General features: G+C 39.3%; 2 protein-coding genes across 2 annotated transcripts; one reads left to right on the plus strand and one right to left on the minus strand.

Annotated features, from left to right (window-relative positions):
* Window positions 1–1,319: 1,319 nt before the first annotated feature.
* LOC128099400 (C-type lectin domain family 4 member A-like) lies at window positions 1,320–23,006 on the plus strand. The gene is made up of 6 exons (XM_052721300.1): window positions 1,320–1,401; window positions 2,576–2,692; window positions 7,158–7,250; window positions 20,520–20,671; window positions 21,571–21,683; window positions 22,865–23,006. Exons 1-6 carry the CDS (start codon window positions 1,320–1,322, stop codon window positions 23,004–23,006), a joined length of 699 nt encoding a protein of 232 aa, XP_052577260.1.
* Window positions 16,222–16,848, minus strand: LOC128098634 (TGF-beta receptor type-1-like). Its single transcript, XM_052719930.1, is given in 1 exon segment — window positions 16,222–16,848. A coding segment is annotated over 1 exon segment (627 nt).
* Window positions 23,007–24,152: the final 1,146 nt, after the last annotated feature.

Below are 24,152 nucleotides of genomic sequence, written 5' to 3' on the forward strand. Positions count from 1 at the left end.
CAGGTTTCAAACAGCCAACTCATGCAATGAGCACAAGATCTGGTCCCACTGCCTGGATGCCTCCCAAACAGATCAAGCCAATCAACTGTCTCACCCATTCAGAGGGCCTGATCCAGTGTGGACCCCTCAGCCATTGGTTCATAGTTCATGTGTTTCCATTCATTTTGGGAAATAAATGGAAACCTGCTGCAACATTACACTAAAATGGAGCTAATGGTGTGCACCCAAGGATTTTAATATTTTTGGATACAAACTGGAGAGAAAACCTAAAAAGACAAACTCTGTGTGTGTGTATTTGTGTGTATGTGTGTGTGTGTGTTTGTGTGTGTTTATATGTGTGTGTTCATGCATGTGCTGTTTGCTATTTGTAGGTGCAAGAGGAGATTTCAAGAAAGGAAGTGTTTGAAAGAGCTGGAGTCTGAGCATGTGGTTATAAGCTGGAAGATGTCTGGGGAAGGAACTCAAATGATCCCATTTTTAGTAACTAGCTTAAGTTCCCCTCTGGTTTATTGTGATCCATTAATTCTCCCAACTGTTCCCAACAGTGTTGTGAACCCACAAGGCTGGTGCTGAGCAGTGCAGGGATCAAGGGAGGAGAGGCATGAGGAGAGAGACAGCCTCCTCCCACAGCTGCTGACCAGAGCTGTGTCAGGATATGGCCAGTGGCCCAGTGAGTGGAGAGTGCCCATGAGTGAGTTATGAAGACAGTGGGAAGCAGAGAGCTCAGAGGAGCAGCTTCAGAAGAAAAAGGATGTGAGCTTTGCCTTCCCCCTGCTGGAGGCAGCTGAGTGGGAAGTGAGAGACCACACAATGGTGAGGGGCCAATGGTCCTCTAGAATGTGGTGTCAGAACTTGGCTATTCAGTCAAAATGGATGTTGTCATGTCTTAGGTGTTTGCTAATGTTGTCTGGTTCGTCTGAAACCACGTTTGCATGCAGAAGCGCATGAATTTATGTTTGCTGCAGAGTGTCTTAGGACAGAGTTCTCTCACCGTTTGGTTCCTCTTCTCCCCTCCTTCCTATTTCTTTCCTTCCGCCTTTGAGTTCCCTCTTTAAAGTACTTGCCTATGGTGCTGAGTAGGTTCAAACGCTACAACTCCTTTCTTCTTGTTTGAAGATGTTGCATCTCTGTATTTGGCCCAAGTGATTCCGTGTTGTGGTTTCTCATTCTCATGTGGTATATCTCATTTGAAAGTCCCTCTTCTCATATATAATTGTGTGATATGACAATTTATCGCCGTGTTTGGTTCTCACATACCACAGTTGTAGGCCGGAGACGAGGTACGTTTTCTGAGTGAGGCAGGTCTCACTCTTCTTGATATGGCTTCAGAAATCACCTATGCAGAAGTGAAGTTCAAGAATGAATCTAACTCCTCAGGCATCTACTCAGATTCTGCTACAGGTAAAAAAAAAATTCTGGACTTAATGTAGGGGGAAGGATAAAGGAAGAGTCAATAATAAACTTTGGGTGATGTTGGTTACTAATCCTCTCTGTGCTCATGTCTGGGATTTTACTGGAGTCGCAGGGGATTGAATTATTTGTAGAGTGACTTTAAGGGCTATAGAGTTTTCTAGTGGTAAAGAAAAGTTTGTTTGGCATTGTTTTTGCTCTTGCCATTTACAGAAACTATACCTTGTATCCTGCATTCTTGTATATATACATATCTTGTATATAGCATTACCGGCTATATAAAAATGAACATAAAATGAAATCATACTTTTCAGTATTGAGCTTTTCCCCTCTATTTTGTCAGTATATTATAACTTTATGAAAACTGTTTCTGAGTGGAGCTTTTATCTTGAAGGAACTTTTTCTTTTATACTATAGATCAAAGCAGAACCTCTCCCTCCGTAGGCAGGTGCTCTCCACTACATTTTATCTTCATCTAGCAAACGGTTTCCAGTCATGAGTCAGTGACTAGCAGACTGACCATATGCTAAAGAAGTGGAATATGACTAGAAATATTTACCTTTTATTGTATATGAGTCTTTAATGTTCAGACAGTCTGGATGGTATTAGAATATATAGTGCTGCAACCACAGTAAAGAACACCAAGAAAACAAGGTGACATGAAAATGTACCTACAAGACAGTGTAAAAGGAAAGTCACAGGCAGGTGGCAGTACTTACATTGTGTCACCATGTCAGAAAACATATTATATGTACATCCTTTAAAATTTACTGAAAGGGCCAGTGTGGTGTAATTCCAGCACTCCAGAGACAGAGGCAGGAGGATCACCAAGGATTTGAGACCAGCGTGCTCTACATAGTGAGATCCTAGCCCATTACACCTCCTACCACCAAAAAAGAACTTGGTGAAAGGATTTGATCAAAGCATTTTTGTGAATATGTATTCACATTATTTTTCAGGTCTCAAAATATTAATACCAGTTATTTCATAGTGTGTGTTCTTTTATGTATTTTGTAATGTTTTTTACAATGGACGTTATTTTTCCATTATTTCAAATGGTCACACTATTAGTGATTATGTGAAATGGAGAATAGGGAGACGGGGAGGAAAAGCAGAAACAAGGGTGAAACTTATCACTCATGAGGTGACTGTGCTCTCCTTCCAGCTCCCAAAGAGAAGCCCACCTCTCCTCTAAGTAAGCCTGGCCGCCCCTCACTGCTCTTCACATCACTGATGGCACTTTTCCTGCTGTTGGCCATCGCATTCTTGGCTGCTTTTATCTGTACGTATCCCCGATGAATCAATATGTCTGCCTTACGTGAAGAGAGGGTCTGCTGTAGCACCGGCATTTAACAGAGTATGGGGAAGAAATATTGTTAGGGGGAAAATAATTCAAGGAGTTACATTGTGGCTTTTAGTTTGTCCTTGGATCTAACTATTGTCTTGGGGAAAAAGAAATCTATCTCATTAGAGAAACTGGAGTGCATTTATGAATGTATGTGGGTTTGTGGAGTGAACTATGTGGAGTGTTGTCTTTGTTAGACTGGGAGATCAAATCTGTTTTCTCATTGGCATTGAGAAGTTGAGCTGTATGTGTATACAAGCTGTGTGTGTATAGGGTTCCTTCATCTTGGGATAAGTGTGGACAAGAAGGAGTTAGCAAGAAATTATCCAAGAAGTGTTCTTTAGCTAATTTATAATTGCTCTGTCCTGCCCAGGATTATGTGAAATCTAGAAGCCAACTGAGCAAATGGGTGGATTTCTGCTCATCAAAGATTCTAGAATTTCTGAAAATTTTAAAATGCATGCAAACTAGTATATTTAGGGTGTTTTACTCATTCACTTGAACCAAGTAGTAGCCATTTACTGTATGTCTCACAGTGTGTCTAACAGACAGAGTCCAGGAATAACATGGACTCTGTTCTCCAGAATCTTAGAGGAGAGTGAACAAATCATTGTTGGCCAGGTACTATGACACACTCCTATTATCCCAGCTACTCAGGATGTTAGGACAGGAGGACAGCAAGTGTGGAGCTAGCCTGGAGTATGTAAAAATCTATGTCTAAAAAAATGAAGAAAAAATGGACTAGTTCTGCAACATTGTCCAGGAAGTCTTATGCTGACACAGATTTCCTAGAAGAAGCTATGTCTAGAATTGTGTGTACCAAGAATGTCACAGAGGTATGAGACAGAAGCATGAATGACTGAAGTACACAGTTCTAGGTGAAGAAGAAATGACATTTCCCTAGGTAGACATAGCGGCATGCAGAGCTTGTGTTGTGCCCCATTATGAAAAACTCAATTTTTCTCCTAAATATTTTTTAATCAAGTATGGTTTTCTGCTTAATAAATCAGCATAAATTTAAGAAGCTAAGACAATGTCTTACTTATCTCATGCTTCTGTGGTTTGTCAGTTTAGGCTGATCTCCACTGAGTGGCTTCTCTGGTCCTAGCTGAACTTAGACGTGTGTATGTGGTCAGTTACCAGTCCAGGCACCTCAGCTCCCAAGAAGAGGCAGCCAGCTTAAAACAGTATGACCTACCTTTATACAACTCCTTAGGATGTCCTGGCTTTTTTACATAGCAGCTTGCAGACTTCCATGATTGAGGGTGACCATGAGCCAGGTCTCTCAAAATATTTAACACAAGGGCTGGAGAGATAGCTCAAATGTTAAGAGCACTGGCTACTCTTCCAGAGGTCTTGAGTTCAATTCTCATAAACCACATGGTGACTCACAAACATATGTAATGAGATCTGGTGCCCTCTTCTGGCCTTCAGGTAAACATGTAGTCAGAACACTGTATATATAATAAATATATAAATCTTTTAAAAACTTAACTTAAGAGTAGATCATAGTTGATTTTGCACATTCTCTTGGCCAAAGGAAGTCTAGGAGGCAGCTCACACAGAAGACTTCATCTTTTTTCTTTTGTTAACCAAGGAAATTTGAAAATCACATTGCTTGGTGTGTGGATACAGAAGTTAAAAAGTTGTAGTAATTTTTTGGAAGGCATCACAGCCATGGAGAACCATTGCAATATTTCAAATAGAGAATTAATGTAGGTAATTTAGATTATAGAAAGTACTTTTGCAGGACTCTGAAAACAGAGTTACCAGGACTAAAAGGGAAATGAGAAGGCCTATTTCTAACCTGATAATAAGATAAGTTTCTGAAGAACATGAGAAGAGTTGACTTTGAATGGTGAAGAGTACAACACCAAGGAAGTAGATGCTGATGAATATAGAGACCAGGGATTAAGGGATTCATAAAGTACAGTGTGTCTTTAATATTCTGATGATGTAAACTCAGCAACCATGAAGTTATTCAAAGAGGTAGACAATCTAGGATAAGTTATAGGTTTAAGTTGGCACGTGTTGATTTGAGTTTTGGGCATATTGAGTTGAACCTAATATATTTGTGTTTAGTGAGCACAAAATCCCGCACGTACAGGCAGCAGGCAAGACCATAGCAATACATGGCATCACTCGGGGATAGTTTGTATGAGGAGGAAGCATCGTGACAAGACTGTAGGAAGTGTTACATTTTAAAAGGTGGATGGAGGGAGAAGAGATTATAAAAGACAACAAGAAGTGATGGCAAAAAACAGTGATGCAAATCCTGGACAGAGCAATGTGTTAAGTGCTGAGGAGGAGGAGAACTGGGTCAAGTCCAATAGCAAGATGGCTAACTAATTATCCTGGGGTATTTTTGATGATCCATTTCAAACCTGGTGTGAGTGAAATGGAGGAAGCCAAAGTATTGGGGTAAGGAGGACAAGACTCTGGGAGGAAAGTGAAGAAATTCAGTTCTAGAGAGAAGCCACACAGCTGTAAACTGGGAGAGAGTGAACATGTTCATGGAGGAGTAAGCTGGTTGAAATGAGGAGAGTTTAAGGAAGAAAACAATGCTCCATAGATACATGTTGAGTTATTTTTAATTTCACATTCTAAAATAACCTAGGTCTACTCAGAATTAGCTATCCCCCTTTCCTCCCAAAGCCAAGACAGTTTACATCCTTAAATACAAATATCTATGTCTGCTTCATCTCCCACAAGAGTTAGCGTTTTCATCTTATGTTAACATTGAAGGGTATGGTTTGTAGCTGGAGAATTTTTCTCCAGCTCCCACCGCCAAGTCCTGCCAGTCCCGGAGCCCACTTACAAAATAAACACACAGACTCTTACATTATTTAAACTACTTGGCCATTAGCTCAGGCCTATCATTGTCTAGCTCTCACTCTTATATTCAGCCCATTTCTATTAATCTTTACTTTGCCACGTGGCTCGTGGCTTACCGGTACTTTACATCTTCCTTGTCTTGGCGGTGGCTCCAGCTAGTCTCCCTTTCCTTCCTCCTTCCTCAATTCTCCTCTCTCCTTGTCCTGCCTATACTTCCTGCCTGGTCACTGGCCAATCAGTGCTTTATTTATATAAAGTGATATCCACAGCACTTCCCCTTTTTTTTCTTTTTCAAAAAGGAAGGTTTTAACTTCAACATAGTAATATTACATATAACAAAATAATTATCGAGTAAGAATTATAGTTATAATATAAAAGAAGATATCTATCTTATATTTGTGAGTTTAAGGCTTTATATCTAACTTATCTTTTATCATAACTAAGGATAATTGTAAGTATCTAGTCTTTAACCACATCAAAGACATCAGAAGGGTATAATACTAGTCTGTCAGATACTTTAGGCCTGTAGCCAATTTGAATGCACCAACAATGCTAAGAAACATTAGGTGACTATCCAGGCTGCCAGCTGTCTCAGTCTACTCTTGCAAGATTCCAGAAAGTTGCTTGCATCCATCTACCATCTCTCAGGTACCATTATATTCCTTCTCAGGTCTTTGATGGGATTGAAGACTAGCAGTTATAGTTACAACTTAGTAGATAGAACATATTAAGTATTAGATTCAGGTTCTTTAGGATAGGACACCTTTTGGAATGATCTTTGTAACATGCCATTTACCTATGCTCTATACTTCTCTGGATTTTAGTATGTGTTTCTTGCTTGATATTGTTTACATTGGTTGTAGTTCCATCTTATCTAGGTCGTTATCCCTCATTATTCCTGGACAATATTTGATAACCATTCCTTTGTATATAGTCTTGTATTAGGTTACAACTTTCTTATTTAGACAAAAAGGGGGAGATGTAGTGGGTAGTCATTCCAGCTTTGATCTGGAAGTTCCAACCCCCATTGAGACTTCGGCAACTGTCACGCCTACAAGGCGGGGCCAAGGGAGGCGCCTGGGGACCTGAGATCTGGATCGGGGAGCGCTCTCTCTGTTCTGGGACCCTGGATGGTGGAGGTGGGCCAAGCAGAGCTCCAGAGAACACCGCTGGACTGCGATACACCTTCCCCAGACCCTGCGACCTACCTATCCCTTAATTTGTAAGTTACACCATTAAATAAATCTCCTTTTAACAATGTGGAGTGGCCTTAATAATTTCACAAATAATGGTTCACTCCCTTTAAGAGTCATGACAGTGGGTTTGTCCTGCCTTTCAAATCACTCACATTTCTATGAGTTCTGGAAGTACCTGTGGTTTCAAAAAAGGAGATTAAGGGCTGCTTTAACTGTGGGGTGATGGGAATTGTAGACAGGCTTTGTCTACTTAGGTAATCAGGACTTAGTAGATCTGTGTATCAGTACGGAGAAAGTAGAAAGCAATAATTCTTTCATGAAAATGAGTGGTTTGGGTTCTGTTTTTTATTTGTTTGTTGTTTGTTTTACAGTTTATTATCAAAAGTACTCTCAACTTCTTGAAGAAATAAAAGCTATAAAAGATCTAACTTACACAGAATTGAACTGCTCAAAACCCATAGAAGGTAGGAATTAATGTGCCTAAGTGTTTTGTTTCTGGCTATAGGGTGTAATGGTTCCACAGAGATCCTCCTCCCTCCCTCCCTTCCTCCCTCCCTCCCTTTTTCTCTTCCTCCCTCCCTCCCTCTCTCCTACCTTCCTTCCTTCCTTTCTTTCCACTTTTCTTCTCTCATACATTACATCACAAATGCAGTTTTTCTTCTCTCCATTCCTCCAGTTCTCTTCCCCACCTCCCCTCTCCCCCAGATCCACTCTTCCTCCATTTCCTTCCAAAAATGATCGTGTCTCTCAGGCATATTAACTGAACATAGCATGACAAGTTACAGTAAGACTAGGTACATACCCTGTAGATGTAACCATCTTATTAAATAAGAAACACAGAGCCAATACAGAGATGAAAGCCAAGAGGTCGGTGTAATAGCTAAGAGCTAAAAACCTTACCTTCACTGTCACTGTTGTCCTACCTCTCCGAAAGAGACCTACTTCCTGTGTGTCTGTCTTTTTATAGTGTTTCTGTTCTTCCTTCTCATCAGCTGTAAACCCAAACACATGACCTCCTAGTCACTGCCCATCTGCACAGACATCCAGGTCTTCTATGGTTGGTATTGAGATTAAAGGCGTGTGTCTCCATGCTGGCTGTATCCTTGAACACACAGAGATCCGCCTAGCTCTGCCTCCCAAGAGCTGGGATTAAAGGCGTGCACCACCACCACCCAGCTTTCGTTATGGCTTGCTAATAGCTCTGACCCCCAGGCAACTTTATTTATTAACATACAAACAAAATCACATTTCAGTACAAATAAAATATCACCATATTTCTCCTTTTCTATTTTAATAAAAAGAAAAAAGGAAAAAGGTTATAACTAACATAAGAAAAACTATATACAAAAGTACAATAACTATATACCATATATACAAGTAATAAATACCTAAACAATGTCTAGTCCATTTGTATTTGACAAATTCAGAGAAAATAATTCCATTATCTATCCTATTTTGGTAAGTCCAAAATGTACCTAATTTACTTTCTATCCTAACTAATCTTCAACTATAACTAACTAATCTTCAACTCCCTCAGAGACCCAAGAAGGAAATAATATTACCGAATAAAAAATAAAAACAGAAAGTGCATGCAAGCAACTTCCAAAAAAAATGTGAGTTGACAGAAACAGCCAGCTGCCTGGACAGTCACCTGAGTGTTGGGGCTTATTTGTGAAGTGGGATGTACACAAGGTCAACAGTTTGACCTCACATTGGGTGAGAGCAGTCAATGTACCAGAAACACCTGAATTCCACTAGTGTCATGTCATGATTCAGGATTTTAAATTGTGGAAATTGTTGATGGTTTTTGAATTCAGCTGTCCATTCTTCTTGGCTATGTGTGTGTGTGGCTTCATCTCAGCATCCTGTTCTTCTCCATATCCTTCTATTAAATGCCAGTCTACTATTAAGAGGTGTGAGTTTAGTTACTCTTCAAGAATAACGGTTTCATCTGTCGTTCCACTGCACATCAGAAGCCATCAGCCCACTGCCTGTTCAGCTGCCTTCGAAGAAAAGGGCACTGTACCTTTTCTGAATTGTGAAGGCCACTTCAGGGATGGTGCCATATTGTCCTGGCCTTAGAAGATGCCTTTTGATAAAGCCATAACCACACTTGTTTTGGCAAGAATCAGTAGTCCTTTGTTTCATGTCCTGTCTGTCCATTTTGTCCTGTTGTTAGAAGTTGATTCGAGGATACTTTTTGTCCAGTGTCTAACTTCTGCCACAATGAAAGTTAACTCCATATGCAGTTTCTTCAATGCCCATATTCTCTCTGAAGTAGATTGGTACTGCCAGGAGCCGATATGTCTCATAGTCATAACAAAAAGAAAAATTTTCTAAGTTATTAAAACATTTTAAATGCCATATTCTGTAGATCTCTGAAGGGTTTGAAGATGACCTGTCTATCTAAAATATATCTGCTCAATCTTGAAAACATACCTAATATGACTACAAGTTCAATTATAATGTCTAACTACTAACTTTCATTTCTTTATATCCTAATAGTTGGTAATAATAACATTCAAGAATCAGAAAATTGCATTACATTGTTAAATGAACGGTATAAGTACAATTAGAAATATACATATAGCATTTTCTAACAATATCAATTTCAATATATATAATTTGTATATAATATAAAACAATCCAATTCAATGTAAAGTATTTAAAACTAGTAATTGTCTTTTTCTTTTTCTTTTTTCTTTTCTTTTTTAAACAAGAATCTTAAATCTTATCTCCTTTGCTTAGCCCTTTTCCTAACCCTTGACAACAACTTGTTACCAACCCCCTTAAACAATAAAAGTTATCCCAGACCCAAAACCCATTAAAAGACTAAAAATCCACCTGCCCCACACCACCTCTTTGGGAATGTGGGCGTTGTATTCTTAAAATTGCTTCCTGCTAGGTACGGGTGAAGGTATCTTTATCCTGAAAAGAAAAATTTTACGTTAATTGTAGGTAGAGTTTTCCAGACTGGCCCACAGTCAGGACAAATCTCTGACACCCGCCAGTCCCACAGCTGCTCAGACCCAACCAAGTAAACACAGAGACTTATATTGCTTACAAACTGTATGGCCGTGGCAGGCTTCTTGCTAACTGTTCTTATATCTTGAATTAATCCATTTCTATAAATCTATACCTTGCCACGTGGCTCGTGGCTTACCAGCATCTTCACAAGCTGCTTGTCATGGCGGCGGCTGGCAGTGACTCCTCCCACCTTCCTGTTCTCTCAGTTCTCCTCCCTGTTAGTCCTGCCTATACTTCCTGCCTGGCCACTGGCCAATCAGTGTTTTATTTATTGACAAATCAGAGCATTTGACATACAGACCATCCCACAGCAGTTAACTGTCAATTTCTAGGAAAGGTAGCTATATCCTTCGTTGTCCAGTTTGAGCATAATGCCAAAGTTCAGAGTTTATCTCAAGTCCTTACTCAAGTAGTATTTGAAACTGGATCATCTCAGCTAGCCCTCTAAAAACTGCTCTGAGCACTTTGCAGTCTGAAGCTGACCTGTAGATGATGTTTGTCAGCTTAGTGATATTATTATCATCCACGTTGAATTGTTGTTATTGTGGGGCCCCATCTTCTTCCTGGAGACTTCAGTTGATGTTAGGCCTGGCTGTGATTTCCTGCAGAAAACTGATAAGAGACTCGAACACAAAGACATATATATGCAGCTAATTGAAGCCTTTTTTTTCTAGAATTAGTTAGTACTCTATATGACCATTCATATCTTAACAAAGTTTAAAATGTATATATATATATATATATATATAAATTAATCTTGTAAATTTTGATATAAAATTCATACTTTAAGAAAAGTTTAAAGAATCAGAATAGAATCAAAGAGTTGAGATTAGTAATAGAATAGTCCCTTAATTAATTTAGTTTTTCTCCTGTCCCATAGCAGAAGATGGCTTTCTTCTTCTGGCATGATACAGGGAGTTTGCATTTTCCTTTAAACAACATGCTTGAGTTTAAAAAAGGAGAGAGCCATTCTTCAAATCCAAAGTCAGCTTTAAATTTTAATTGAACTGGGACTATTAAAAGACCAACAGTGTTAAATTTCTTTAGAGAAGAGCAGAAACAAACATTTAGGAAGACTTATAAAATTTTTTTAGGTGGTATACCCATAGGCCATTTCACTCTGTTTACTGGGATAGATGATTTGTCCCTTTTCTTCAGTTGTCTCGTTTGTCCAGTTTTCTTCAGATTCCTTAACCTTCATTCTCCTAAAAGATAAAAAATGGCTTGCTATTAGCTCTGACCCCCAGGCAACTTTATTTATTAACATACAAATAAAATCACATTTCAGTACAAATAAAATATCACCATAATGCCCTCATGTCAAGGCTGACCAAGGCAATCCAGTAGGAGGAAAAGGTCCCAAGGGCAGGCAAAAGAGTCAGAGACACCCCCACTCCCACTGTTAGGAGTCCCACAAGAACATCAATCTACACAACCATAACGTGTATACAGTCTGGTATCCTCAACCTCTCTGGCTCCTATGATCCTTCCTTCCCCACTTCTGCGGGTTTCCAAAAGATCTGTCTAATGTTTGGCTGTTTCATTGACTCTTTGATTATTCTCTGTTTCTATTTTATTGATTTCAGCCCACAGTTTGATAATTTCCTATTGTTTCCTCCTCTTTTGTGTGTTCACTTCTTTTTGTTTTAGAGCTTTCAGGTGTGCTGTTAAGTTCCTAGCATGAGATCTCTCCAGTTTTTTAATGTAGGCACTTAGTGCTATGAGTTTTCCTCTTAGCACTGCTTTCATTGTGTTCCATAGTTTTAGGTATGTTGTGTATTCATTATAATTGAATTCTACAAAGTCTTCAATTTCTTACTTTATTTCTGCCTGATCCATCAGTCATTCAGTAGAGTTGTTCAGTTTCTATGAGTTTGTAAGCTTTCTTTTATTTCTGTTGCTGTTGAAATTCAGTTTTAATCTGTGGTGGTCTGATAGGATGCAGGGGGTTATTCCATATTTTTTTGTATCTGTTGAAACTTGCTTTGTGACCCAGTATATGGTCAACTTTGGAGAAGTTTCTGTGATGCTTTGAGAAGAAGGTTTATTCTTTTGTGTTTGGGTGAAAATGCTCTGTAGATATCTGTTAGGTCCATTTGGTTCATGATGTGTGTTAGCTCCAATATTTCTCTGTTCAGTTTTTGTCTGGATGACCTATCTGTTGGTGAGAGTGAGTTATTGCAGCCTCTCACTATCAATGTGTGAGGATAAATGTGTGATTTATGCTTTAGTAGTGTTTCTGTTAAAAACTTGGGTGTCCTTGCATTTGGAGCATAGATGTTAAGAATTGAAATGTCATCTTGGTGGATTTTCCTTTGATGAGTATGAAGTGCCCCTCCCAGTCTCTTTTGATTAATTTTGGTTTGAAGTCTATTTTGTTAGGTATTAGAATGCCTACTCAAGGTTGCTTCTTAGGTTCACTTGCTTGGACTATCTTTTTCCAACCCTTTACTCTGAGGTAATGTCTATCTTTGATATTGAGGTGTGTTTTTTGTATGCAGCAGAAGGGTAGATCCTGGTTTTGCTTCCATTCCGTTATTCTGTGTGTTTTTTCTTAGGAAATAGAGTCCATTGATACTGAGAGATATCAATGACCAATGACTTTAATTCTTGTTATTTTGTTATTGTTGTTATTATTGGTGGTGGTATGTGTATAAGTGTGTGCTTACCTTCTTTTGGTTTTGCTGGAGTGAGATATTTATTTCCTGTGTTTTTATAGGCATTGTTAACATCTTTGGGTTGGAGTTTTCTTTCTATTACCTTCTGTAGAGCTGGATTTGTGGATAGATGTTCTTTGAATTAGAACTTATCATGAAATATCATATCTTCATCTACATTGATTGAAAGTTTTGCTATCGTAGTATGGGCTGTCATCTATGGTCTCTTAGAGTCTGCAGTGCTTCTGTCCATGCCCTTCTGGCTTTTATAGTTTCCACTGAGAAGTCAGGTGTAATTCTAATAGGTATGCCTTTATATGTTAATTGGTCTTTTCCCCTTGCAGTCTTTAATAATTTTTATTTGTTCTATATGCTTAGTGTTTTCATTATTATGTGGTGAGGGGACTTTCTTTTCTGGTTCAATTTATTTGGTGTTCTGTATGCTTCTTGTACCTTTATAGGCATCTCCTTCTTTAGATTAGGAAAATTTTCTTGAGCCTTTGAGCTGAGATTCTCTCCTTGTTTTATTCCCATTATATTTAGCTTTGATCTCTTTATAGAGTGCAAGATTTCCTGGCTGTTTTGTGTCAGAAATTTTTTAGATTTAGTACTTTTTTGGCTGAAGTACCTATTTCTTCTATTGTATCTTGAATGCCTGAGATTCTCCCTTCCCTCTCTTGTATTCTCTTGGTTGTATCTGTAGTTCCCGTTCACTTACCTAGATTTTCCAGTTCCAGAATTCCTTCATTTTGTGTTTTCTTTATTGCTTCTATTTACATTTCCAGGTCTTGAGTGGTTTTATTCATTTCCTTCAACTGTCTGCTTTTTCTTGGCTTTCTTTATGGGGTTTATTCATTTCCACCAATTTTTTGTTTGTGTTTTTCTTGATTTCTTTAAGGGGTTTATACATTTTCCTCTTTAAGGACCTCTATCATCTCCATAAAGTTGGTTCTAAGGTCTTTTTCTTGTACTTTGGCTGTGTTGGGATATTCGGGACTTGCTGTAGTAGGACAGCTGGGTTCTGGTGGTAACATATCACCATGGCTGTTGTTGATTGTATTCTTAGCCTGGCATCCAGGCATCTGGGTTTGGGGTGATTTTACGACTAGGTGTCAAGTTTATCTTTGGTGGGTGTTTTATTTCTTGGTTTCTCTTTCATTTTTGGTCTTTAATTCTGTGTGGTCTGTGGTTGAACAGAGGTTCTTCTCCCAAGCTGAGGACTGGACTTCTGGCAGCTGGCCTGGCCTCTTGTTGAGGATGGGCTCTCCATCTCAATTGGGGGCTGGGACATTGTGATTAGGGGAGGAGCGATTGGGGGTAGTGTCTGGGGTGCACTAAGAGAGTGGAGGAAGTCCTGGGGAGGGAGGTCTATCTGGAGTTCTGGTGGCCTAGTGGCCTCTGGTCCAGCAGTTGAGTCTCTGTCTGAATATGTCTTCTAGTTCTTCTGGCTGCTATGGCCTACACTTGAGTAGGGGATGTCTGCCTGAGTTGTGTGATATTTCTAATAGATTCCCAAGTGGCATGTACTGAGAAGTGGAGTCCCCATGTACATTTGTATCAGACCAGAAGGTCTGATATGTATGCCTCCATTTGTCTACACAAGTCTTGTTTGTAAAAGGTTCTATTGTATTAGATTTTTCTAGCTTCTGCTTCTTTCTGAACCATCTCTGCACACTTGCTATTTCCTACCTCAGTACACACACACACACACACACACACACACACACACACACACACACATATATATATATATATATATATACACATATGTAGCACGAATCTTAAAAGGTCTTATTAATAAAAACAAACCCAGAAAAGCCAGGTGTTGGGGTGAATTCTGAAAGATCAGAGAAGCAGAACAAGCCACAGCTGACTGCTGACCTCGCCTTGCTAACTTCTCAGCTGATTCTGTTTCCTTAAACTGGAAGTCTCTGAATCCTCATCTGAATTGATCTCAGCTGAATTGCTGCTAAAAGTCTAAAAGCTTAAAAGCCTCTAGTTCCTAGTCCTCTTGCCTTATATACCTTTCTGCTTCCTGCCATCACTTCCTGAGATTAAAGGCATGCGTCTTTCCCAAGCAAGACATGAGATCTCAAGTGCTGGGATTAAAGGTGTGAGTCACCATGCCTGGTGGTTTCCATTATGGCCTTGAACTCACAGAGATCCAGAAGGATCTCTGCCTTCGGAATGCTAGGATTAAAGGCGTGTGCTACCACTGCCTGACCTCTATGTTTAATGTAGTGGCTATTCTGTTCTTTGACCCCCAGATAAGTTTATTGGGGTGCACAATATATCAACCACATTTCCCTTTTTTGTTTAAAATAAAAAATTATAACTAATATAAGAAAAAGTATATACAATATATACAGTCAAGAATTACATTAACAATGTCTAGTCCAATAACATTTGACTCAGACAAAAAACTCCATTATATACATTACTAATGTCCAGTCCATTAATATTTGACAAATTCAGACAAAAAAAATTTCATTATTTATCCTAGTTTGGTGAGTCCAATACCAAATTTATATACAACGTAGAAAATCCAATCCAATGTAAAATATTTAAAACAAGTAGTTCCTTAAAAGTAGATTCAATTATCTACCTTTTTATCTTATCATATCCATATTCTCTCATTTTTCTTTTCTGAGTAGATTAAAAAATCTACCTCTTATCATTTCTAAATCTTCTCTTTTTTCTTTTCAGAGTAGATTCAATAATCAACCCTTTTATCCTATTATTTCTATCTCTTTTATTTTTCAGAGTAGATTCAAATCTACCTCTTATTTGTATCCTCTTTTTTCTTTTTTTTCCTTTTCTTTTAAACAACAAACCCTGAATCTAATCTCCTTTTTCTAACCTTTTTTTTCCTGACCATTAACAATAACAACTTGTAACTAACTATCCTAAGCAATGACAATTATCCATAAGTCATTGAATGACCAAAAATTACCCACCCCACCTCTTGGGAATGTGGGAATTTGTGGTGGTATTGTGTTCTCCAAAATATTGTGTACCCTAATAAACTTACCTGGGGTCAGAGAACAGAACAGCCACTAAATACAAAGGCTAGAAAAAGGTGGCACTCACACCTTTAATCCTAGCATTCCAGAGGCAGTAATCCATCTGGATCTCTGTGAGTTCAAGGCCACATTGCAAACAGCCAGGCATGGTGACTCACACCTTTAATCCCAGAAAGCGAGCCTTTAATTCCAGGGAGTGGTGGTAGAAAGCAGAAAGTTTTATAAGGCTTGAGGACCAGAAACTAGAAGCATTTGGCTGGTCAAGCATTTGGCTGGTTAAGCATTCAGGCTTTTGAGTAGCAATTCAGCTGAGACCCATTCTGGATGAAGACTCAGAGGCCTCCAGTCTGAGGAGACAAGACGAGCTGAGGATCCGGCAAGGTGAGGTAGCTGTGGCTTGTTCTGTCTCTCTGATCTACCAGCATTCACCCCAATAACTGGCCTCGGGTTTGATTTTATTAATAAGACTCTCTAAGATTCCTGCTACAGGCATTGTTTTCTTAAAATTACTTCCTGCTCTCTGGGGGTGAAGACATCTTTAGGGAATCTTGAAAAGAGTATTTTTTGGTTAATTATCTCAAGTCCTTGCTCAAGTAGTCTGTGATGCTGGATTGTCTCAGCTAGCCATCTTGAAATTGTCCTGAGCAGTTTATAATGGTGTTATCATTGTCCTAATCAAATCATCGTTGTGGGGTCCCATTCTCTTTTTGAAGATTTCAAAGTTGTTGTTAGGCATAGTCATGATTCACTGCAGGGTTTTTTTTGACTCCTCTGTGGTTTGGAGCAATATCAATTGTGTCTGTGGCAGAATCATGTCTCAGAGCCAGTCCCAAGTGTGCAACACAACAGGTTCCATTCTTCTTTATCAAGATATTCTTTGATTTCAAATCTCTGTGAACAATAGCTGACTTTCCTTGGGTACCAACAATCTCCATGTGAAGATGGGCAAGACTGCTTGCTGTGGACAGAGTGAAATCAAAAAATGATCCATGCTCATGGTAATCCGACACCAGCCACCCCTGAGTCCATGTGCCATTGTCTTTGTTGTCTCCTGCTATAAATCCTAGGATGTTTTCATGGCATAACAGCACAGTCTGATAAATCTCTGCTTCTCAGAACTACTAACGTTCTTCCCTAGAAGAGAATGTCTTCACAGCAGCTTCTTCTCCCCACCACTTGCCTCTCCAAACTTCCCCAAACCTACCTTTGCCGATGCTTTCTTGTAACACAATGGTTCTGGCAATTGTTTTATGAACAAGCAGTGGTAAACGTTTCATCCCCAGTAACAGCATCACTGCCACGATCAATACAATGAGAAGCAGCCAGCAATGTGGAGCAGCAGTCACTGCCTCCATGGTCCCGCTACCACCATTTGTGGCATGGCCTGGCCCTGGCCATAGCTTCGCCTCTGTAGCTAGAATTTTCCTGCCTGGTCCACAGTCAGGACAAATCTCTCTCACCTGCCAGTCCCACAGCCGCTCAGACCCAACCAAGTAAACACAGAGACTTATATTGCTTACAAACTGTATGGCCGTGGCAGGCTTCTTGCTAACTGTTCTTACAGCTTAAATTAATCCATTTCTATAAATCTATACCTTGCCACGTGGCTGTGGCTTACCGGCATCTTCACATGCTGCTTGTCCTGGTGGCGGCTGGCAGTGTCTCTGACTCAGCCTTCCACTTTCCAGCTTTATTCTCCTCCTTGCCCCGCCTATACTTCCTCCTGCCTGACTACTGGCCAATCAGTGTTTTATTTACTAACCAATCAGAGCAACACATTTGCCATACAAAACATCCCACAGCACACTTCAGCAAGCCTCCCAGGCTGGCCTTGAACTTGGGATCCTCCGGCCTCTGCCTCCTTCAGCAAATCCTACTAGCGTGCACCATCACAACTGGCCAAGTGTAGCTTGGGCCTGAGCTGGGAACTGCAAGGCCACAGGCAAGTGACTTTTTCGGGAATTGGCACCCCACAAGTCGGATGCCAAATGTAAGACGAAGCTTAAAAGGTCTTATTAATAAAAACAAACTCGGGAGCCAGGAATTGGGGTGAATTCTGAAAGATCAGAGAAGCAGAACAAGCCACACAGCTGACCTCACCTGGCCAACTGCTTATCCAATCCTGTTTCCTCAAACTAGAAGCCTCTGAATACTCATCTAAATTGACCTCAGCTGAATTGCTGCTAAAAGCCTAAAAGCTTAAAAGCCTCTAGTTCCTAGTCCTCATGCCTTATATACCTTTCTGCTTCCTGCCATCATTTCCGGAGATTAAAGGTGTGTGTCACAATGCTGGCTGTTTCCAGTGTGGTCTTGAACTCACAGAGATGAGGATGGATCTCTGCATCCAGAATGCTAGGATTAAAGGCATGTGCTACCACAACCTAAACCTATGTCTAATGTCTAATATAGTGGCTGTTCTGTTCTCTGACCCCTAGATAAGTTTATTGGGGTGCAAAATATATCAACCATATATAGTATGTATATGGGGCTGGAGAGATGGGTCAGAGGTTAAGAGCACTGGCTGCTCTTCCAGAGGTCTTGAGTTCAGTTCTCAGTAACCACATGATGTTTCACAACCATCTGTAATGAGATCTGGTACCCTCATCTGGCATGCAGACATAAACACAGGCAGAGCACCGTATGCATAATAAATAAAGAAATCTTAAAACACATACACACATATAATTTGAAGAAAATGATGAAACCTTGTATCATGAATACAAATTACTTAAGGCTTTAATAGACTCCCTGAGAACATTTTAAAATTTATAGACAATTTCATGTGATATAAAGATATCATTCTAACCCCACATATACATACACTGTCCTCTATACGAACATCTTTATAAGCAAACATGGTTGCTACAACTAGCGAGTGAATACTGACGTCATCACTGAATGAAGTTCACGATTACTAGACTCTCATCTGAGATGGCAACACTGTATTTAGCTGTCACATCTCTTCAGTTTTCTCTTGGTTGGGATGAGTTTTCATAAGATACTTGTTTTAAATGATCTGAATACCACTTCTGAGGATGACTGATCTAGTGTATTATAGGATAATCCTATATTAAAATTTGAGTAATGGTTTTTGGAGAGGAAATGACAGGTGTGAAATGTTAGTTTAATTGTCCACAGGGTCTAAACTATACAAATTCTTACAGATTGTTATTATCACCTGATGGTCCACTTAAGGTAGGTCATTTAAAAGTGTACCTTTTTTTCATCATCTGTATCTTTCATTTCTTTTTTTAACTGTTCTTCTTTTATACAATACATCACAGCAGCAGCCTCCCATCCCTCACCTCCCCCCAGGTCCATCACTCACTTATCCCTCAGATCCACTGTCTCTCCATTTCCCTTCAGAAAAGTCTGACTGCACCTTGCTATGCTGTGTTCGGCTGATACAAGTGTACCTTTTAAAGGCTAACCACTTGGTATTGGATAACCAGTTAGGAGGCTCATCCCTGAAGATTAATTCTCCCTCTCTCAGCAGGTATTAATTGTCTGTAGCTCTTAGAACAGTAAAAATAGGCCATGAATTTGAGAGGGAGGAGGGAACACGGCAGGGACTGGAGGGAAAATGATATAATTATATTTTAATTAAATGTAAAGAAATGATCTTTTTTAAAATCCATTTTCCACATTGTAATTTTGAAAGGATGTTGGACATATAGCCCACACTATGGTGGAATATTGGGTTAGGTTTCTCAAGAGACAGACTAATGTATCTGTCTATATCTATCCAAGTTCTTCATAATGGTGCACAATAGTCTTTGTCATCTGAGCCTTGTTTACGTTTACCACTAAAAATGAAATTTCTAAGTTCTTCACTGAACACTGCATGCTCTGGCCATTCATTCTTCTATCTTCTCCTGGTCTGTGATTGCTTTCTCATCTCTGACATTCTTTGTATCCGTACAAGCACATAGTGATATATATGAGTGTGTGAATATAACTCCCTGTATCTGCCACAATGTGCTTCTCAGTTCCTTGTTTTATTTTTCACGTATTTTACACCTCTCTCTATTTGGTATAAGCAGTTAAGGATCATGGTGGGAGACTTTATTTATTTATGTACTTATGTATGTATTTATTTGTTTATTTCTGTTTTTTCTATGTTATTCAATTCAATGTTTATGATTTTTGTTTCTCCTGATTTCTGTCACCTCCATTCTACTATAACCACTGCACTTAAAAAAGATTATTCTATCAATTTTTCAATTATAAAATGGAAAAACACATTATTACAGATATTAAGAGTTATATTTACAACACATTTGATTCTTTGACTCAGCAATTTATTCTCTAAAATTCTTCCCCGGACATAATTAACTAGTGTAGACAAAGTTGATCTGCTGCTATTATTCTTAATAGGGGTGTAAAGAAAAGCAATGCCCTAAGTAATTGATGAAATGGACCTGTTAAAAATATACTCATATATGGTTGTAATAAAGAATTATGAAATGATTAAAATGATGCTTTCAAAAATTTAAAAAATTATATTTAAACACATTGGATTTTTATATTTTTTTACTTCCTTAGACATTCTATTTTACATTTATATCTAGAATCTTTGTAATATTTTTATGAAGTATTTTTATTATCACTAACTTAAAAATCTGTCAGAATTTTGCTGCCATGATTATTGACATGTATTTTTTAAATACAACATATAATATTGTGAAATATAATTTAAAATTATGAAAGTGTTCTGGTTCTTGGTATAATGAGTTATACCAAGAACTAAACTGTTATTTTGATACCCAGACAGTTTGACATTATGTCCTCAGTGTCTGAATGTCCTTTATACTCTCTTTCCCTGACAACGCCCCAGTAGGACAAAGGAGACTTGACATTGGTGTCAACAGAGGTAGACTTGGGTTGCTTGGTATCTGCGAGGGGGCAAGGATTCCTTGTTGTATCTGGAAAAGTGTGGAGTCCCAGCTGCCATGTGGTCTCCACATCATGCAGCTTTTAAAATGACTTTATGACATTGCACTTACATTTCCTTCTTCCCCTAAAGACAAAGTCTGGAGCTGTTGCCCAAAGAATTGGAAGCCATTTAGTTCCCACTGCTACTTCACTTCGAATGACTCATCATCTTGGAATAAGAGTGAGGAGAAGTGCTCCAGCATGGGTGCTCATCTGATGGTGATCCACAGCCAGGAAGAGCAGGTGCATCCTGGGAGAGAGTGGGGCCTGGGCCTGGCCTGCTCTCTGCCTCTTTTTACTAAGAGGGAGTTTTGTTGACATGGGTGTTGCTGATGTGGCAGAAGGCTTTCCATCAGGAAGCCAGAAAGGTTGCTTCAGCCTTGGCATTCTACACCTTGCCCCTGTTTCAGTGAAGCTGAACAACCCACAAGGAACCATGGCAACACAAATGTAACGTCTGAGGGTGGAGGAAAGGATGAAATGTTTCTGCTTAAAGACCAGTTTATGATTTCAGCACTCTAATGCTTCCTGTAGTACCCACTGCCTAACAGAGGAGGGCGCAGAGCTGACTAGGGAAAGGGGGTCAAATCAGGAGAGTCACAGCCAGCCATCAGAAATGGAATATCTGAGGTTATGAATGGAGAATGCTTAAATCTGCTAAATTCTCTCATGCACAACTTTCAGGAATGGTGTTGGGGAAGAAAAAGGGGAGTGAGTCTGAGATGATAATTCATTATGATCATGGACAGAGACTGTTTCCAATGTCATGGAAATCAGGCCTCTGAGTGATGACATTGTTTCCTGGTCAGCCAGAGAAGATGACACTCCTGGGGTTGGAGGTGGCTCTTCTATTCCTTGATCCTTTCTTTGTCTTCTCATCTGTGTGTGACCAGAAATAAGTCAAAGTATCACAGTGTACCTCAAAAATGTGTAATTATTGTGTATTAATCTAAAATTTGAAAACTATTTAAAGGCCTAGAGAAATGAACTAGGATTTGATTTTTACGTTTTGCATATGTGCATCATATTGGACCTATAATTTTGTATGGTTAAAATAACTTTTAAAAGATCATATAAAAATTCTGTAATAGAAAAAGAATTACTGCATCCAGGCTGAATGCTGTATTTTTCTTTCCTCTTAGGATTTCATCATCAAGATCCTGGATCCTAAAGCTGCTTATTATATTGGGCTTTCAGATCCGGGTCACCGACAGTGGCGATGGGTTGATCAGACACCATACAATGAAAGTGCCACGTGAGTCCAGAGTTACCTAGAGGAGTCCTGTGTCCTGTAGCATGAGAAGACTTTAGGGTGTTCCAGCTGTTGGTTATGAAACTGAAACAGCTTACTCCTGGTGTGAGTGCTGGGGATGGAGTTACTTTTTTCCCCATTTCCTCATCAAGGAGTCCTGTGAGACACATGTCACTGATACTCCAGGAGAGATGAGGAAACTGAGTTTGAAGAGTGTAGCATGATAAGTACCCAGGGCACTCAACCAAGGTGCTACATCATGGTGGGTTTCATTATGCTTTCAGTCTCTCTACATATTTAACAATAGGATTTAATTTATTTTCATTTGTGTGTTTATCAGTGTCTCTCTTGAGTGTGTGCCATATATATGTGGTTCTCATGGAGCCCAGGAGAGGGTGTTGGAGTCTCCAGAATTGAGGTCACAGTTGGTATGACTACGCCAATATGTGTGCTGGGATCAGAACTCTCCCATTTTCTGGAAAAGCACAAGCACTTTTAATTTCTGAGTCATCTCCCCAGCTCTCATTTATATCCTTATAATGATAATTAATGTCAAGACCATAACTGATTATTTCTCTTAAATCAAAAACCCACATTCTGATATTATTGTGTGTTGTATTAATGTAATTATTAAAAACTTTAATGTCTTAGTATGTTCCCACATTCTATCCTGATTTCTGTTGTGAGAAACAGGTAGTGATGCTACTGTCCTTCTCAGTCTTCAGAGGAGACAGGTGGGAATCCAGGATAGTAAGTTACTTGTCCTAGATGACAGAAATAAGTGGATTATCTAGATATTTTAAGTAGTTCTGCAGTCTCTAAAATAAGACTGTTGTAAAATGGAAAAAAACTTTAATAAAACATGACAATAAGAGACCTTTCAGCAATAAATAAGCACATGGAATGACTTCCCCGGGTACCAAGCCCTAGGTATGAAGTAGAATGAAGTAGCCTCTGGGATGTGTTCTGGGAGAACAGTTAAGTAACAAGCTAAGAGAATACTGAGTGTGGTGGACCCTGTTTTCCAGGGACATGTCAGACATGGGTGGTGGAGAACGGTTGATTTGTACACACCTGAATCTCCTTTCCACAAATTCCCACCGCATCCTGAGGTTTGCTTACGCTTGTTTTCTCTTTCCCAGCATCACTGTGGGAAATGCCCTGATGCTCTTTCCTCCCTCCAGGTTCTGGCACCCGGGTGAGCCCAATAATGAAAAAGAACAATGTGTTATAGTAAATCATGGAGTTTCTGGTTGGGGCTGGAATGACATCCCTTGCAGTGATAAAGAGAAGTCAATTTGTCAGATGAAGAAAAAAAACTTATAAATCAAGCATTCTGAAGAAAAAAAACTTATAAATCAAGCATTCTCCATGGACATGGATTGAATTTTTATCCAGCATTACACAGACACCTGGGAAGAACTTCTTGTGGAAGAGACGTCCATAGAAATTTAGGTAGGCAGTCAACAGTTTTACATATGATAATGCAGGTTCACATACATACTTATTCATTCATTCATTACTCTTTATATAATGAGAATTACCCATATACCAGAGACTCCACAGGATCCCTTTGTGCATATGTAGAAGAACGCCAGCTTCTCTGTCCATTCTTAGATTCCTAAAGTCTTATTTGATGATAGAATTGTATGATATGGTCCTTCTAGCCATTTTTCTCTTTCTTTGTTCCTCTCTCTTTGGATTTATTCATGTATAATTGACAAATAAATTATATTTTCACGTTACAGTGTCTTGACTTGATATGTAAATGCATTGAGCAATGGCTACCACAATCAGGTTAACAGCACCCTCTATTACCTAACTTAGTTGTCTGTTTTGTATGTGTGTGGTTTAGAACATTTAAGATCTTCTTCAGCAAATTCAGACAGACTGGGTGACATTGGTACCTATTGTCACTTTGATCCTCAGTGCTTACTCATATTATTACTCATATTACTCTATGGCACTTTGTGCCCTTCCATCAGCATTTTCTCATGTCCCCCAAACCTGCACTACCAGGGACCTTAAGGAACTTGGTCCTCATGGCTAGTGTGTCAGGTGCTATGGGTGCCGTGAGGCTGATGTGGGCCTCCAATGGGTGGCTAATCCTGGGCTGAGTTACGTTTATCAACAGCAAGTTTAAGAAGATGATAGACAACCTTCAACTGGCACCCCTAGTGATTTTTTTGTGTCTCATGTTGGTCCAGATAGCCTCTGCCCTGTGGATGGACATCCAAGAGACCCGTATGTCCCACGGAAGCCTGTATGCTGCTTAACACCTTGGAGGCCTATTTAATTTCTTATCATGAATATGTTGAAACACAATTGACTGGATGGTATCATCAAAACTCTTACAATTACCATCTATAGTAATGATTGTTGACATTTTGATAATTTCATATATATGTGTGTATATGCATATATATGCACATGTTACTTGATAGGTCACTTGAGAGCTAGTTTGATACATAA

The sequence above is a fragment of the Peromyscus californicus genome, unplaced genomic scaffold, assembly GCF_007827085.1.
Source record: "Peromyscus californicus insignis strain IS unplaced genomic scaffold, ASM782708v3 Scaffold_6__1_contigs__length_162567912, whole genome shotgun sequence".
NCBI classification, from domain to species: domain Eukaryota; kingdom Metazoa; phylum Chordata; class Mammalia; order Rodentia; family Cricetidae; genus Peromyscus; species Peromyscus californicus.